This window comes from Passer domesticus, chromosome 8 (assembly GCF_036417665.1).
Source record: "Passer domesticus isolate bPasDom1 chromosome 8, bPasDom1.hap1, whole genome shotgun sequence".
NCBI classification, from domain to species: domain Eukaryota; kingdom Metazoa; phylum Chordata; class Aves; order Passeriformes; family Passeridae; genus Passer; species Passer domesticus.
This window is the reverse complement of record NC_087481.1, coordinates 37,985,692-38,000,585: the sequence shown is the minus strand read 5'-3', so window position 1 is coordinate 38,000,585 and position 14,894 is coordinate 37,985,692. Positions and strand designations below refer to the sequence as shown.

The window sequence follows — 14,894 nt, the reverse complement described above, 5'->3', positions numbered from 1 at the left end:
AAAGCCAACCAAGCAATAGCTCACTTTATAATCAAACACTGGCAGGTGAGTGGGGTTTTTTTACATCTCTTATGTTGGTAAAAATCAAGAGATTTCAAGAACAGAGGAAACAAAAAGAAACACCTGAAATACCAAAACAGGTGGACAGGTCAGAAAAAGTGGGGGGTGATACCTTCATTGTCAGGGTGGTGCTCACAGACAGCAAGTGGAGAGAAATTTTTGCATAAGCATGGTTCCCTTTTAAATATTGTCTTCACCTAATCTGGAGGGCCAGAACAACTAGAATACTTGTAGGGCGTGGAAAGGAACAAAAATATTGTCATTGTCCTCTCTTAAAATAGTGGTACAGTGTTCCATTGTTGGGGAGGAGGACACTTTAAAAATTTCTTTATGATCCATAGATGAATCCCCCTCTGCTAGTGATGACTTTGCTACTGTCTAAAGAAGGATTAAATTTGGAGACAGTGAAATCTCTGTGATATACCGCAAAAAAAAGCAGATACTTTTTTCACTGGATCCTTCTTACAGGAACTTGAAGTAGCTCTCCTTACCCAAAATATCTACAGGCTGCTCAACATGCTGCTTTTCACCATAGGGACACCTACAAATATTTTCTGGCTGATCAGAGTAAATGCTCTAGAGCCAAGGGCTTTGGGACACGTGCAGGAGTTAGCCTAATCACATTTCTGCCATACACAAATCCAGTTTATATTGGGAAAACAAGAAACCTGACTCTCACCAAGCTCTTTTCTCTAACCTCGTGTAGAGGCAGTAGGAATTCCTGCCCAATCTGTGTGCCCACTTCCCCCCCCCCCACCATTGTTAATGCCGGAAATTTAATACTCAATGTGACCACTGAGAAGACAGACACAAGCTGAAATCCTGTCTGCTCTGCTCCAGCTCCTTTATAAAATATACAGCGTAAACTGAGAGGCAACCTGGGGTAACCCCAACCATCACTTACATCCACAGTGGGAGGAAGCCAGCTTCTAGCCATAGTAAGCCACAGTAAAGCAAGGCTTCCACAACTCACCACCCCAACAATCTCTGCTGGCTCTCAAACCAGGGCATTTTCTGCCTGCACTGATATGTTGGGGCAGGCAAAAAGCCAAGCCGACCCTCAGCAGCCCCCCACTAAGTTACCAGGTCCAACCTCTCCTCCAAGGTCAGGGTCTCCTCTTTGGCACAAGACCTCCTCTTCTCCAAACACTTCTTCCAATGAAATTTCCCCTATTGGTGTATACATACTATTTGAATCCTCTTCCCCTATGCTGGGGACTGCAAGCAGAGGCAGGTAGGAAGGACAGGGGGAGGCAGGCTGCTGGTGGGAGGTAGAGGGCTGCTGTTTCTAACATCAGCTGAGCAGCCTCACCACCAGCCCCTGCTACACTTGTGTGCTGTGGTGCAGAGTGAAGAGTTCAGCCGCTTGCTACTCACAAGCCCACTCCACCAACTGATTTTTCCCCTGTAGCCCCCATCCTGAGCACCCAGACTCTTACAGTCACTCCATCAGGTAGTTCCCAGCCTCATATACTGCTCTGAGGGGTGTGCAGCACTCTGCTCTGCTCCCTGCTTCCCTCCATGTGTGCAAACACCTACAAAAAAATTCCAACCCACTGCAGCTGGTCTGCTATATATGCTCCCAGCATCTCTCAGACTTCTGCAGGCAGCAAAGGGGAGGCACAGGGTGGAGCTGGGGTGCAGGAAAGCTCTTCACTCAGCCCATGCTGCAGGAAGGAAAGCTTCTCTCCCAAACCAATGACTGGACCTGATTTGGCTGCTCAGCAAGTACGGCTGAGCAGACACAGTTTGATTTGCCATCCTCTGCAAGAAAGGACATTTGTCCTCAACCTGCAAACACAGGAACACATAGAGGACACCCATCACAGACATTTCTAGGCGAGTCTGGCTTTGCTGGAGCCCCCCGTGACCGGGTGCTGGGCTCGCCTGCCCCAGCAGAGCCGGTGGCCCCGCTGCAGTGCAGCAGCCTGCACACAGGCAGCTCCAGCAGCGTGCACTGCCCCACAGAGACCCGAAACCTGCCAGCCTCAGGAGCAGTCCAAGGGAGTTTTAGTGTAAGCAGCACCTAGGAACACGTACAGACCAGATCAAGAGAGATGCTAGGGACTGATGCTGCTAAACTCCCTCTGAAGCATTCAACCTCAAGGTTTTAGTGTCCAGGGGAACTGCTGCTGACACTTTCAACAAAACATATTGTAAAGCCCAAATCAGCAGCCACTACAGAACCAAAGGCCAGGACAATAGTGGTGTGGGAAAATAGCAGAGTTGGAAGTATAAAGAGTGTTTTTTTCCTGTTGGGGTTTGATACACAGAAGTAATTCCCTGCTCCTCCCACAATCCACATAATCTCCTACAGGAACAGCAACAAAATAAATCAGTAGACTGCAAATTTTTATCTGGTTTACAAATTTGGAAAGACGAAAAGGAGGGAGAGAAGCCACCTCTATTTCACAGTCAAAAGCAAAGCCATAGTAAGGACAGTGGACTAACTTACAAGACAGCTGTTTTTAATTCTTTCATCAAGAGATGTCATTTGCCAGAGCTAAAAGACACAGATTTTCAACAGCAAATTAAAATTTAGCAATAGATGTAATACACAGAGATTTTTTCTTCTGCACCTAAGAAAAAAGGGCAGAAATACTACAGATGGTGGCAGGATCAATAAATATTATTTGGTATAAAAAACATCCTAAAAATTATAAAATCCTAAAGCTCTGCCTACCTCTTTCAAAAGCCAGACTCTCTCTTGAAGTGTATGCTGGCAAGTCAAATTGGGGATATCTCCCTACTGCTACTGAAGCTGCTGCTTCTCTCTTGATCTTTTGATCACTGCAAGTAATTTTACTTTATTTGAACTTCACTGTAGCACTACTTGCTATGAATTTTCATGTTCAAAAAAGTATTCTGGTGAAAGCCACAAGACAACTTTCAAAAAATTACAGTTATTACTTGCCTCTACCCGTAGCGCTGGTAAAAGTCCGTGCATTCAATCCCATAGGAATTTCAGATGACTGAAGCATTGTATTTCCTCCATGTGTAATAACAACTGCTCTTATATGTCAGCTGAATGCTGACTAAGGTGAAGTCTGTTTCCTCTCCCTTTCCACAAGCATTTGGACCCTATTTAACATTAAACTTCTTGGCATGGTCTTCACTGGGGAGTCTTAAGCATCAACACAGCATGAATAATAGCAAATACTTCACTAAAGCCAAAATATGAATTTTAATTTAGACCAGTTCTTACTGACAAAACTTATTAAAAGAGAGAATAGGCATCCAAAAATCACAGACAATATAAAAAAGAGACTCCTCTCAACTGCTGACTTGGTATTTTATGAAGGGTGAAGTTTACCAGACTGAAGCTGTTAGGACCAGCACCCTGTCCATCCTCCTTGCTTTCACAGAGAAACACCATGCCTCTTCAAGTCTTCACCCTTTCATTGTATATAATTCACCCTGAAGCGTTCCTCTTTCTCCTTTTCAGCCACATACAGTAAGCTTTTCATCACTTCCCAGTCACCTATGTAGTATTTCTTCATCACAAGTCTTGAAAAACAAAGGTAACAACAAGTACTGCAGAAGGAGAGCAAGGCTGTTACCATTGCCTTGAACAGATTCAAGGAAAGCACTAGAGCAGGCAACACTTCTGTGAAGCAGCAATGGGCTATACTTTGCAGCAGCAACTGCAAGATGCTGACTCTTGAAGTAGCAGTTACTGCATCAGGTGTCCATACAGGTTCAAATTCTGCTAGAGATAGTATAAAATGTTAAATGTAGCTCTGCTTAAGTTGGAGAGGGGCTGGCTGTCCCCACACAGGGAAATATTCTGGCTCTCTGACTGTGCCTAGAAGAAAACCAGCAGTGTGGGAGGAAGGTCAGGAGGGTGGGTTACCCTGTGTGCAGCTGGGTGCACAGGAGAGCCCTGGACAGAGGGACTGATGGGCAGAGACATGGACAGCCCAAGGAGAAGTGCCAGCTTGGGGAAAGGACACATCAGGCAACACATATCCAAGATGCTGCAGAATTAACACCATAATTCTGCTCCTTAGGGAGACAGCTTTCTAAAACGCCTTTTCCCAAGACTTTCATTTTCAGGTTGCTGAATTGAATCTCCCTAATCACTGATTTACAGCTGCAATGTCTAAATAGCACACATTTCTCCTTCGATGTTTTAAAGACCTATTCCAAGGTGAATTCACTAACTTCCTATCAAAATACTCAAGTCTTTTACTATAAGTACTTTTTGTACTTACCCCTTGAGCTCTCAGCAAACACAGCTGGAATAACTGAGGAACCTACATATTCAGCTAAAGCCACCATCCACTTTTCACAGATTCCTCAGTTCTCAGTTAAAACTTCAACACAACCTGATCAGTACCTTGTTTCTGATACTCCTCTGTAGTAGCAGAAACACACATTTTCTTTCTTGGTTCTCCTCACACCCTACCTAACTGGTACGTGTTTAAGTATATCATTGTCAGTTGCCTTGAGTTGAGTAGGACCAGGCTAGCAGCCTCAATGTATTTTATTTAAAGGAAGGTATGAAATCTAAATGGTAAGTATAGATCATAACATGGCCTATATTCACCCATACTTACTTTTCCTACTTGTTGGGTCATTAAACTGTCATCACCTTACTACGAAAAACAATTAGAATCTATACAATTCTCCCTCGGTAATTCATTAAATGACCAAACACTTAAAAACTGACTCAGTCAGTTTTTCTGAGTGTCTTGGCCTTCAACTAATACATTTTTGAATTTTCAACTATATTCAGCATGCATATTTCCCCATTTTTCTTATCTCCAGTTAACTCCCGAGTTAATTTCACTGCCCTGTCCTTTGTACAATAACTTCGCAATCAGTTTATCAAATTGCCCCCTCCCTTCCCCAGGCAGCCTGGTGTCCACTAGCATATGAGAAATGGCTCTCCTGAGCTTAGTCCTCACTACAGCATGGACAGGGAAGTCTGTGGAGCAAACACAGCATTAATGGCCGTCAGCAAAGCAAAGCCACTCTTCAAACCTCTCCCATATTAAGTTGAACTAATTTTGAACTCAAGAGATTGGATATCCCACCTACATCAGCAGGCAGTGTCACATGACCACTGAGGGGACACTGATTCTCAAAAGATCTGCAGCCACCTCATTAACAATCCAGGGCTCCAGTGGTTGGTCCCCAAAATGACCTCACTCAGGCTAAATACTAAACACCTTAGCAGATATGCTTGCTTCTAGAAGTAGGAAAAAAAAAAGAAAAAGAAAAAAGGAAAAAAAATCACTGCTTCACAGCACACTACCATTGACACTACTTCTTTATACAAACCACACAAACTACAGTAAATGAATGGAAATTTTTCACTATTCTTCAAGCTGTCTTCTGCTCTTATCATCACATTTCATATTCTGGCAAAAATGAGAATACATATTCTATTTTTCTTTTTTGTAAGGATTAGGTAAAACATTATTCACTTCTAAATCATTTCTCAAGATCATTTGCTTTCTCCTCATGTTTTTCCCTTTCATTTCACAGTCCACCCCCTACTAAGCTCTCTACTCAACTAGCAAGATAGTCAAAGGCTTCATACATTAATTTTGTGACATCTGAAATGCCTCTAAAGACTTACAACTCTTCCTGCTCACCTTTTCTAGAAAGAGTTGCCTCTGGCATCTCAACTTGTTGCACTCCCTGTTTTCAGCATCTTTCACTGCAGTTCAATTTCTCTCGCTCTCCCCCGCATCCACCCCACCCCACCCAATCCCTGTAGTGATTCCCTACACACCAGAAGATGCACATTCCCCTCATACTATATGGTCTACTACCCTTTATGCATACATATGTCCCTGGAAAGCAGAAGACTAATAGCTTGGAAGAGTTAGATTTTTTCTCTTTTCATCACACTACACTCTAGTTTCAGGTTTTGTAAGTCTCCAGGAGTAATGAAAGCACAAGCCCCTTGTTCAAATATGCTGAGAAGTCAAATTGGCAAGATTTCTCCATCCAACATATTTCTGCCTTTGAATGCAGACTTTTTAGCTTCCAAACACACCACCTTTAACTACAGCATGAAAGCAGCAAGGCATAGAGCATCTATCTTTCAAAAAAATAATCACATCTGTTCTGGTAAGACAGATCTTCTAGGTAAAAAAAGACATTCAGCAAAATAAGTCTGCAACACTTCTCTTTATTATGAGTGATTGATACAGACACACACATAGATGAATCTACCTCTAGCTCAGGTTGAAGAAGAAAGATCTCAAGAAGAAAAAAGACAACATCACTTTACAGAGTATCCATTTCCAGACACATGCATTCTACACTACCTTCTTTCAGGCTCCTCTTTACCACACAACTCAATTATTTTGAAATGCCTAAAAATAATGACTGAAACAAGAAACTCCAGATCCCTTAAATTTATTACAGCCTCAACTCCAGTGAAGTATTTTCCTACTAATATAGAGAAGAAAGGTAGATAGCGACACTAACCTCTGGCTGACAGTTTTTTGGTGTTGATGATTTTTGCAGCATATTCCTGTGAAGAATTTTTCTTTACACATCTGCGGACCACAGAGAAGGCTCCCCTGGAAAAAAAAAAAAAAAAGGGTAGGTGCTATGAAACTGAAAATGAAACTATAATAGCAACAATTCCTGTTCCCAGAGTGGACCAGATTAAGGACAGGGCAAAAGACATCCAGAGGAGGGACACAACACCTGAGAATCTGATAAACAATGCATGCTGTCTGATCAGCAAAAAACTTAAGTCTATATGGTACTCAAGCCTCCTGAAGACTCCTCAAGCTCCCTCATGGACAGCGCAGTAGGAAGAGCACACTGTGTGGGGAGAGAGAGACCACACAGGCCAGAAACAGGACACGAAGGGATTAATAAACAAGAGACAAACAGCCCCGAACAGCACTAGCTGATAAGTCCATCTCCCAGAGACAGCATCCCCGGCAATCACAGCACAAACCCAGGACTCATGTCTCCCATGCTCAAGTGCAAGCTCCATCACAAAATCACTGCAACACTTTGCAGAAGTTACTAGTTCTCTTATATCTCTCAACCCACTTGCAAAATGGGGATAGGCATGTACCTACTAATGAAGTGAGTAGAAAACTACAAGGCTTTCTACATTTCTACATTTCTCAAACTGGAACTATTTGTATTATTACAACTATTCAAGAGAATTACTCTTGGAGAAGAGATATGAGACAGAGGGAAGAAAGATTTCTGTGAGGAAAAAGACTGAATACAAGAGACCAAGGTGAAAAGACAGAGACTGAAAATCTACAGGACTACACTAGTTAGCACTTGGAAACAGCTTATTTAAAAAAAAAAAAAAAAAAAAAAAAACAACAAAAAACCCATGGTGGGTAAAGAACAACAACTAGCTTTAGAGAAAAGATCTGAATAGGGGAAAGGACAAATATGAGAAAACTAGCAGAAAATTAAAAGTCCTTCAGATCAGGAATGCAAACCCATGTCTAGGGACAAATGACCGTATTTCAGCTATGAGGGGAATAGAAGCTGCACAAGGGCCCCACAGACAGTTAGTCCTTCAGGGAGCCTAAAATAGCTTGAATCCTTCCAATACTGCGGAGTCCTGGCCTTTTTATCCCCTTCCTCAACCTCTACATACAAACCAATGAGCATCAAGGTGAGCACCAGCACTGGGGCCTGGGCTTGGTGACACACAGCTGCAGCAGCCTGGGGAGGGACAGGGACACCGGGCTGGAGAGAAGAGATGCAGCAGAACCCAGCAGTTGGTGCAGGAAGGGAGGGAGCGAGCAGCAGCACCCACGAAAGCACTGTCCCCATAATCCTACTCCAGCCCTTTCTGCACTGCTTTCCTGCCCAACTGCGCTCCCCTGCAAAGCCCTGTCCTAGGTGCAGCAGCAAGTCTGCCAATGCGGAGACAAGTGCGGAGAGAGGGAGGGAAGAAGCGAGGAAGCGGGGAGGGAAGAGAAGCGCGGTGCAGCAGCACCTGGTCCTTTCACAGGGACAAGGAAGTGGGGACTGAAGCATCGCGGAGTGGCTGTAACACTGTCGCGTCCCAGCGCAGAAACAGTTGCAGGGGACGGCAACGTGCACCTGGGAGACGGTGCGGGAAGGAGAACGGGGCAGCCAGGTCCTGAGGAAGGAAAAGGAGGGAAGAGAGAAAATCTGGGGGTGCAACAGGAGCGCGCAGCCCGAGACAAGCTGCAGGGACACCCGCTGCGGCGGGGCGACCCAGGAGGGCAGGAACACCTTTCCCTCCGGCGGCTGTGCCGCTGGGGTGGACGGGGGGCTGGAGAACAGGATTACAGCGCGACAGCTAATCCTGCTCCGGCTCCCGGGAGAGCCGGGTCGCCGGCACAGTGCTCCCAGCAGCGCCGGTGGGTCCCGGGGCCGGGGCGGGCGGCGGGGCGCGGCGCGGGGCGCGCAGCAGGCTCCGTACTTGCCGAGCTCCTCGTAGAGCTGGTACTCGTCGGTGAAGCGGGTGCACGTTGCCGTGGTGGCCATGTTCGGGCTGCGGGAGGCTCAGCGCCGCTGGGGCATGGGGCAGGGCGGCGGGCACGGGCCGGGCGGGCGCGCTGCTCGGCGGCCTTCCTCCTGGCTCGGCGGGGCGGCGCGGGCTCCCCCGGCGCCCGGCTCGGCGCTCTCCCCGCTCCGCCGTGCACAGTCACCGCTCGCCGGGGAGGGGAAGGAGGCTGAGCCTGGCCAGCACCGCGAGAACTGGCTCGGAGACACCCCGCGCCGGCCCCCTCCCTCCGCCGGCCCCGGCCCGCCGCGGGGTGTGGCCGCCGGGGGCGCTCCCGGGGCGCCCGCAGCGCCGTCGCCCGCCGGGGGCTGCAGCCGGGGCGCGGCCGCTCCCCCCGCCCGCGGGCGCGGAGCGGGCACTGCAGTGAGCGCCCCCGCCCCGCGCCAAGGGCGGGCGGGCGGACTGCGGCGGGCGGGCCCCCTCCCCACGCGCTCCGCAGGCGGCCGGGAGCAGACCCCGGCCGGGGGCACCGCGGGTATTTCTCTTAATTCCCCGCGCGAGGGGCGCCGGGCCAGCCGCGGCCGGATAAGCTTCCTGCGTGCGGCGGGAGGGGAGGGAAGAGGGAGCCGTTGCCGCCGCCGCCCTCCCCCGGGCGCACGTCAGCGGGGCTAACGCCGGGCCACCCGGCCCCTGCGTGTCGCGGCCCGCGGGCAGCAGCCGCCCGGCTCGCTCCGGCCGCTCCGTGCGCGAGGAGCGAGAGGCGGCAGCTCCCGGCCGCCGCCGCCCGTCCCGACCGCAGCCAGAGCCCGGCGCACAGCGCAGGGAGCCCGGCACGCTGCGCTGCCGCCCGCGACCCGGGGAAGCGGGGCCTCGAGCCTTTCTGCGGATCCACCTCAAAGTTGGGCCCTGTGCTCCCGAGCGCTGTCAGGCTGCCCGACCTTGGGGACGCGTGTGGAAGTCCCCGAGGAAATGAACCATCTGGTGCAGAGGTAAAGCGGTAACACGCGAAATGGCTTGAACTGTTCAGAGAGTGCGAACCGGCATTCGCACACACGCGTGGTTTATGGTGATGGGACTTGGACGCAGAAGACAAACAGAAATCATCAGTCTCCCAACTACAAAAGAAAACAAACCAGCCTCTGTGCTGTCTTTACTAGCACAGCATCTGAGACTGCTGCTGCAGTGCCTTCATAAGCAAGTTTGTTTTCTCCTTTTACTTAAGTGAGTCTGTCTCTGTCTGAACAATTGCCAAATCTGCTTAATATGCAGATTTATATAGGGCAGTCACTGATTCAGCCAGAGAGGGAAGGGCTGCACTGGCCTCTCCTGCGTGACTGGGAGTGCAAGCTGTGTTAAGAACATTCAGAGAGACAGATGACTGTACCATAAGCCAGGAGTAGCATTAAACTGATCTGAAAATTAAGAGTACTGTATAAGTACCATATATTTCTGCGCCATGTCTGGACTATGAAATCATCATGTTATTCAATCATATGAAAAGCAGTGACAGCAGCCACCTGCATAAACCCCCTGCTCCCTGTCTCCAGGTTAAATGCAGCCAACCCAGTGCTGCAAAGACTACACCAAGTGATGCAGTGGGCAAAATTTCCCTCCTCCTATGCAGAAAGTAGATAGCAAAAGTAGGACAACATAACAGTAGCATTACAACAAAGCAATACCTCTAGAAGGTGATTATGAAACAACAGCGTTCTGCGTCTTACACCAGTGCCAGCATTTAAACCTGGAAACCTGCTGACACAGCTGTATAATTCAGAGAACCAACAAATAATCTATCCAACAGGTATCAGTTGATCAGGCTCCTGCCACGATAAAACTGTTCCAACAGCCTCATTTGGTGGTCCACCAGTTTCTTTAACAGAACAGTTACAGCCAAGGAGGAAAGCAGTTTGACAACCCATGGTCTTTACCAGGGGAATTGGCTGATAACGTGAAACTCAAGTGGGAAGATTATATATACAGAGGTGGACAATGTTGCTGATACACAACTGGCACTGCATTTCCACCACCCAAAGTGACATTAGATGTCCTTTGTGCAGGAAAAGTGAACTGTTGAGTTTGTGCTGTGGTTGAGCGAGGCGATGTCATCAGGAAATATGCAACCCATTCCCCAATGTTAAGATGTACAGAGCAACTGGAACGGGGCTCTGTTCCAACAATACAAAACTGAGAGTGGAGGATTAGCACTAAATTTTAGCAAGCTATAGTGAATAAGCAGCCAGAGGGAGTGAATCTTACTTTTACGCAGAGGAAAGCAGCTGAGCCATGGCCAAAAAGTACAGCAACAGGAGAGGTTTATCTAAAACTATGTATTAAACTGAGAGCTATTCTGCAGTTGAAAACTGTTTTAACTGGACTCATGGAGTGTTCTATGCTCTACACAAAGCACCCCATGATATTTAAGAAGCTCTGATGGCAGTGGTCTTATAAAAATACATGAGGAACGTAAAAAGAGGGAGACAAGAGGACATTTCTCATCTTCAAGTGCTACAAGGAAAAGTGAGGTCTGGAAATCGGAAAGGGAACAGAGGAGCAAGTGTGTAAAGAAAAGCTAACCATGTGTTCTGCATAGCAAGTGCTACAGAAACAGATTGCTAACTGAGAAACTTGTGTTAAGTGAGAAGTGGGATATAAATTGAGTGACAGACTTGATTAAACCAAGTACTGAGTGGGAGACTAAATTATGGGAGTAGAGTTTTTAACAGGAATGTAGACAAAATGAAGCAGGAGGAGGGGTGGCAATATGGATAAGAGAGTATTGTGTCAACAGAAAGAAATATTGATGTTCTGGCTGACATTCCAGTCTACTTGTACTGAGAGCAAAACTGCAAACAGAGGTGAATCTGGATGGTGCCTGGTCAGAATAATGTTGCAGGGACCAGAAAATATCTGAACAGTAAGAAATGGTTTTGAGAGCCTGTGCACTTGTAATGGAAATTCAGCTAATGAACAGTGAGATCCTGACCTGAGTTACATGCAGGATTGAAATCTGGAAGTAAAGCTTTGCTTTTAGTACTAGCCAGCTGCAGATTTCACATTAGCAGAGTGACAGTTTTGGTCTCTATCTTTGAAGTAACACAGTTTGGCTTATACAGTACTCTAAACTGTCAGGGATCTGTGAGGTAATAATCTGATTTTAATAACTGGAGCTGAGTAAGAGGCACTAAAGAAAGTAAGTAAAATGCAAAGGATTTAATGCAAGGCCCATGGGCGTAAATGGACATTTCCTCTGATGTTAATGGACTTCGGATCAGGCCCCATCTGTCCATGGAGCCTAAGGTCAGCTTTGGTATGTTGAAGAATGTCTGTGGGAAGGCAATTACACAAAAGCATTGGTCTTTAGGGAAGCAGAGTGAAGGATTAAAAAAAATATTTCACAGAAACTAACTGGAATTCAAACCACTGTGGAAGATGGGAAGGATGCTGGAGAAGATGCATGATAGCATCTTTCCAGCAAGGTTGAACAAGCCCATGGGCAGTATGTGTCTGTGTGCTGAGTAGAGCAGTGCTGGCTAGTACCAGATAGGAGGAAAGGGTGTTAGCAAAAGTAAAGGACTTGGGAAGGGTAAGAATGGGTGCAGTTAGAAATCAGTCGGGGAGGTTCAAAGCAAGTACCAAAAAAGAAACATGCAGTAAAGAAAATGAGTAGGCATATTTTTTAAACAGACATTTTCTGGATTTCTGCTATTAACCTGGGGTCCCACAAAGAATCAGCCATTTTTTCTCTCTACGTCTCTGCTCTCCAGCCTGTCTCTTTAAAGTGAGTAGCTCCAGGAAGGTCTTATCTCTGTGAGAGATATTACAGGGCATAAAATTCAACCTGCCTTGCTATTGTGTGGGGCTTCCTGACATTACTTCAGTATAGTAACAAATGAAAATGCAAAAGAAAACATCCAAACATCTAAAATTGTGTGAAATATTCCATCATCTTAAAATGAGAGTTTTTTTGGCATGTGAGGAAAAGTTTTGAAATTCTTAACTATTATCTTTCTTCTGAATCTACAAAGAAATATGTAGAGTTACCTAAATGAAGCATCATTTAATCATTACTGTTCATGGCCTCACATTCAACTTCACAGAAGAAAGCCCCCTTCTTTTCATAGCTGATCATTCATGTTAGCTATACAAAATCTCAAAATTTTAAATTTTTTTTTTGCTTATGCCATTGTTGAGTATCTACCAAGAAAATCAATTTCATTTAATGTGCCTGGTTGTCTTCTTCCTTCTCCCAAACTGACATTCATTTGCTACCTCTGAGGATTTATAAGTGAGGCTGATAAAAATAAAAAGTAGCATGCATAGAAAGAAGATTGGAAAGAGAGGAACTTTTTAGTGAATGAATATAAAATTTATATTTGAAATAAACGATAGAGTTCTGGAGAGAAGCAAATATTAAATTACCCTATTAGTAGAGACTATTCAGCCATCCATCTAGTTTAGTGTCTTGTCTTCAGTGGTGACCTATTCCAGATGATAAATGTAAGAGAGGGGGAAGAGAAGGGTATGAAAGGAAGACAGAGAAGAAAAAGGGAAAGGAATCAAAGCAGGCCAATAGAGAAATCCATGTAACTATGACCCATGTGCATATTGCATGCCTCTTGATTAGAGACTGGCTTTCCTCCTGACCCCAAGCTGATGATCAAAATGTGCCCTGAAGCCCCAGGATTGGTAGCCCCTGTAATTTTGATCCTAGCTTGTGTCAGTGCACATGTTATTCTGCTTCATGTCAACGCCTAATCCTTTTTGATAGTTACTAAGCTATTTAAGTCAATAATATCCCACGGCTCTGAGTGTCGCATGTTAATTATATGGCTCATAAAACATATAACCTGATCTCATTGCAAATTTGTTCTATTTTAATGTCTCTGAGTGCTTTCTACTGTTACGAGACAGGGTCAGTATAGGTAGTGTGACCAAGTGGCCAGCCCTGTTCTGTACATCTCTGCTCTTCAGTGCTGTGGGTCACTGCCCCAGGAGCTCAGACCAAGCAGGGGGCAGCTGTGTCTGGCAGGGTCTCAGTGCCTGGGTGCCTCTGGCAGGCTCTGTGTACCTGCTGGCAGCCTGCCTGCTTCCCCGGCACCCCTGGTGAGCCATGGGGGTACATGCCTGTCCCTGGGATTTTTCCATGTCACTTAGACACAAGGTATTTCCCTCTCTGCTTGAAGAGCTTGCAACTTTGGATGTCAGAAGCACGGGGTAGGTCCCCAGCTAGGAAAGGGAAGCATTAGGTCCATATTCAGCATATTTAACTGGCAAAAGCTCACTCCACACTATCTTTTCTCTAGAGCCCTATCCTACCTTAATAAGGGATCAATAGCAGGTTTATTGACTGATTTCACAAGCTGTTATGGATTCCTGCACAACTACATATAATATAGGCAAAACTTATGGAAGAGAACCCATGGATAGCCTGGAAGAGCTGAGTACTTCACCCACAGAGCAATACAGAATGGGCTACAGCAGCCTGATTTATGTTTTTCATCTCATGAAAATCCAAGTCCCTTCAATAATAGCACAAGCTCTAGGTTAGAAACTGGGTGAGCTCAGAAGACTCACCTTTCCAGATTTTTCTTGGAAACTTTATTTGCTAGAGAGGCATCACTAAACAATTTTTGAATGCTGAGCTACAGTGTCTACTGGCTGCTCTCTTAACTGATCAGTTTTACAACATGTTATGCTTTTATTACATCTAAATTATTCTCTGAAATTTATCCATAGGACCCTATAGAAAACAGTAAGGATTATGAAAGTTGGACAGATAATGTGAGCAGTAATAACTCCCTCTAGTTCTGTATCTGTAAGAATACTAATAATAATGCATTAAAAACCCGACGTTTTCACTTCTATCTTCTTGAAACTGGCCAGTGTCAATTGTTAATTGGGTGAAGAGCCGAGTTTCCCACCACTTATATGGCAACAAGGTCATGTTCCACAAACTCCTTTAAAAACTGTCCAGTAACAGTAACTCGTATGGTAAAATCACTATCAGATGAGGTTAGCCTCAAAACATTTCATTTCTGTTGCCTCCCGTGGTGGATGGATCACAGAGAAACAGATTTTCCTGCTTCACCAGAGGAAGTGGACAGATCCATATGCTCAGTGCCCAGTTTAGCTCAAGAGTGACTCCAGGCAGCTCTGCTGTCACTGAAGGGTTACTCTGTGGGTATACGATAGTGGGGAAACATCTTGAACATTCATTTGAATATGGCCATCGCAGTGGAATGTTCAGGGCTATTTTAAGATTCACACTGTTTGTTTAAACAAGATGGCATGACTCAATGACTGTTACGTAAAGGATGAACACAGATTTCTCCCTATATCCCAAATATCTCTACCAACTTAAAATATTGTATGGAATTATACATATACCATGCTGAATGGTATTGATTACTGA

General features: G+C 45.8%; 1 protein-coding gene across 28 annotated transcripts in view; it reads right to left on the bottom strand.

Moving 5' to 3' along the window:
- CAMK2G (calcium/calmodulin dependent protein kinase II gamma) overlaps nt 1–14,894 on the bottom strand; it is a 241,591-nt gene that overhangs the window by 111,119 nt on the left and 115,578 nt on the right. For 16 of the 28 annotated variants that reach the window (XM_064430432.1, XM_064430451.1, XM_064430436.1 and 13 more), the window contains exon 5: nt 6,508–6,602. In XM_064430432.1, coding sequence (XP_064286502.1) covers nt 6,508–6,602 — 95 coding nt within the window. Of the gene's footprint in view, nt 1–6,507; nt 6,603–8,458; nt 8,793–14,894 lie in introns of those variants that run through there. The other 12 variants (XM_064430449.1, XM_064430462.1, XM_064430456.1 and 9 more) reach the window with 9 other exon arrangements.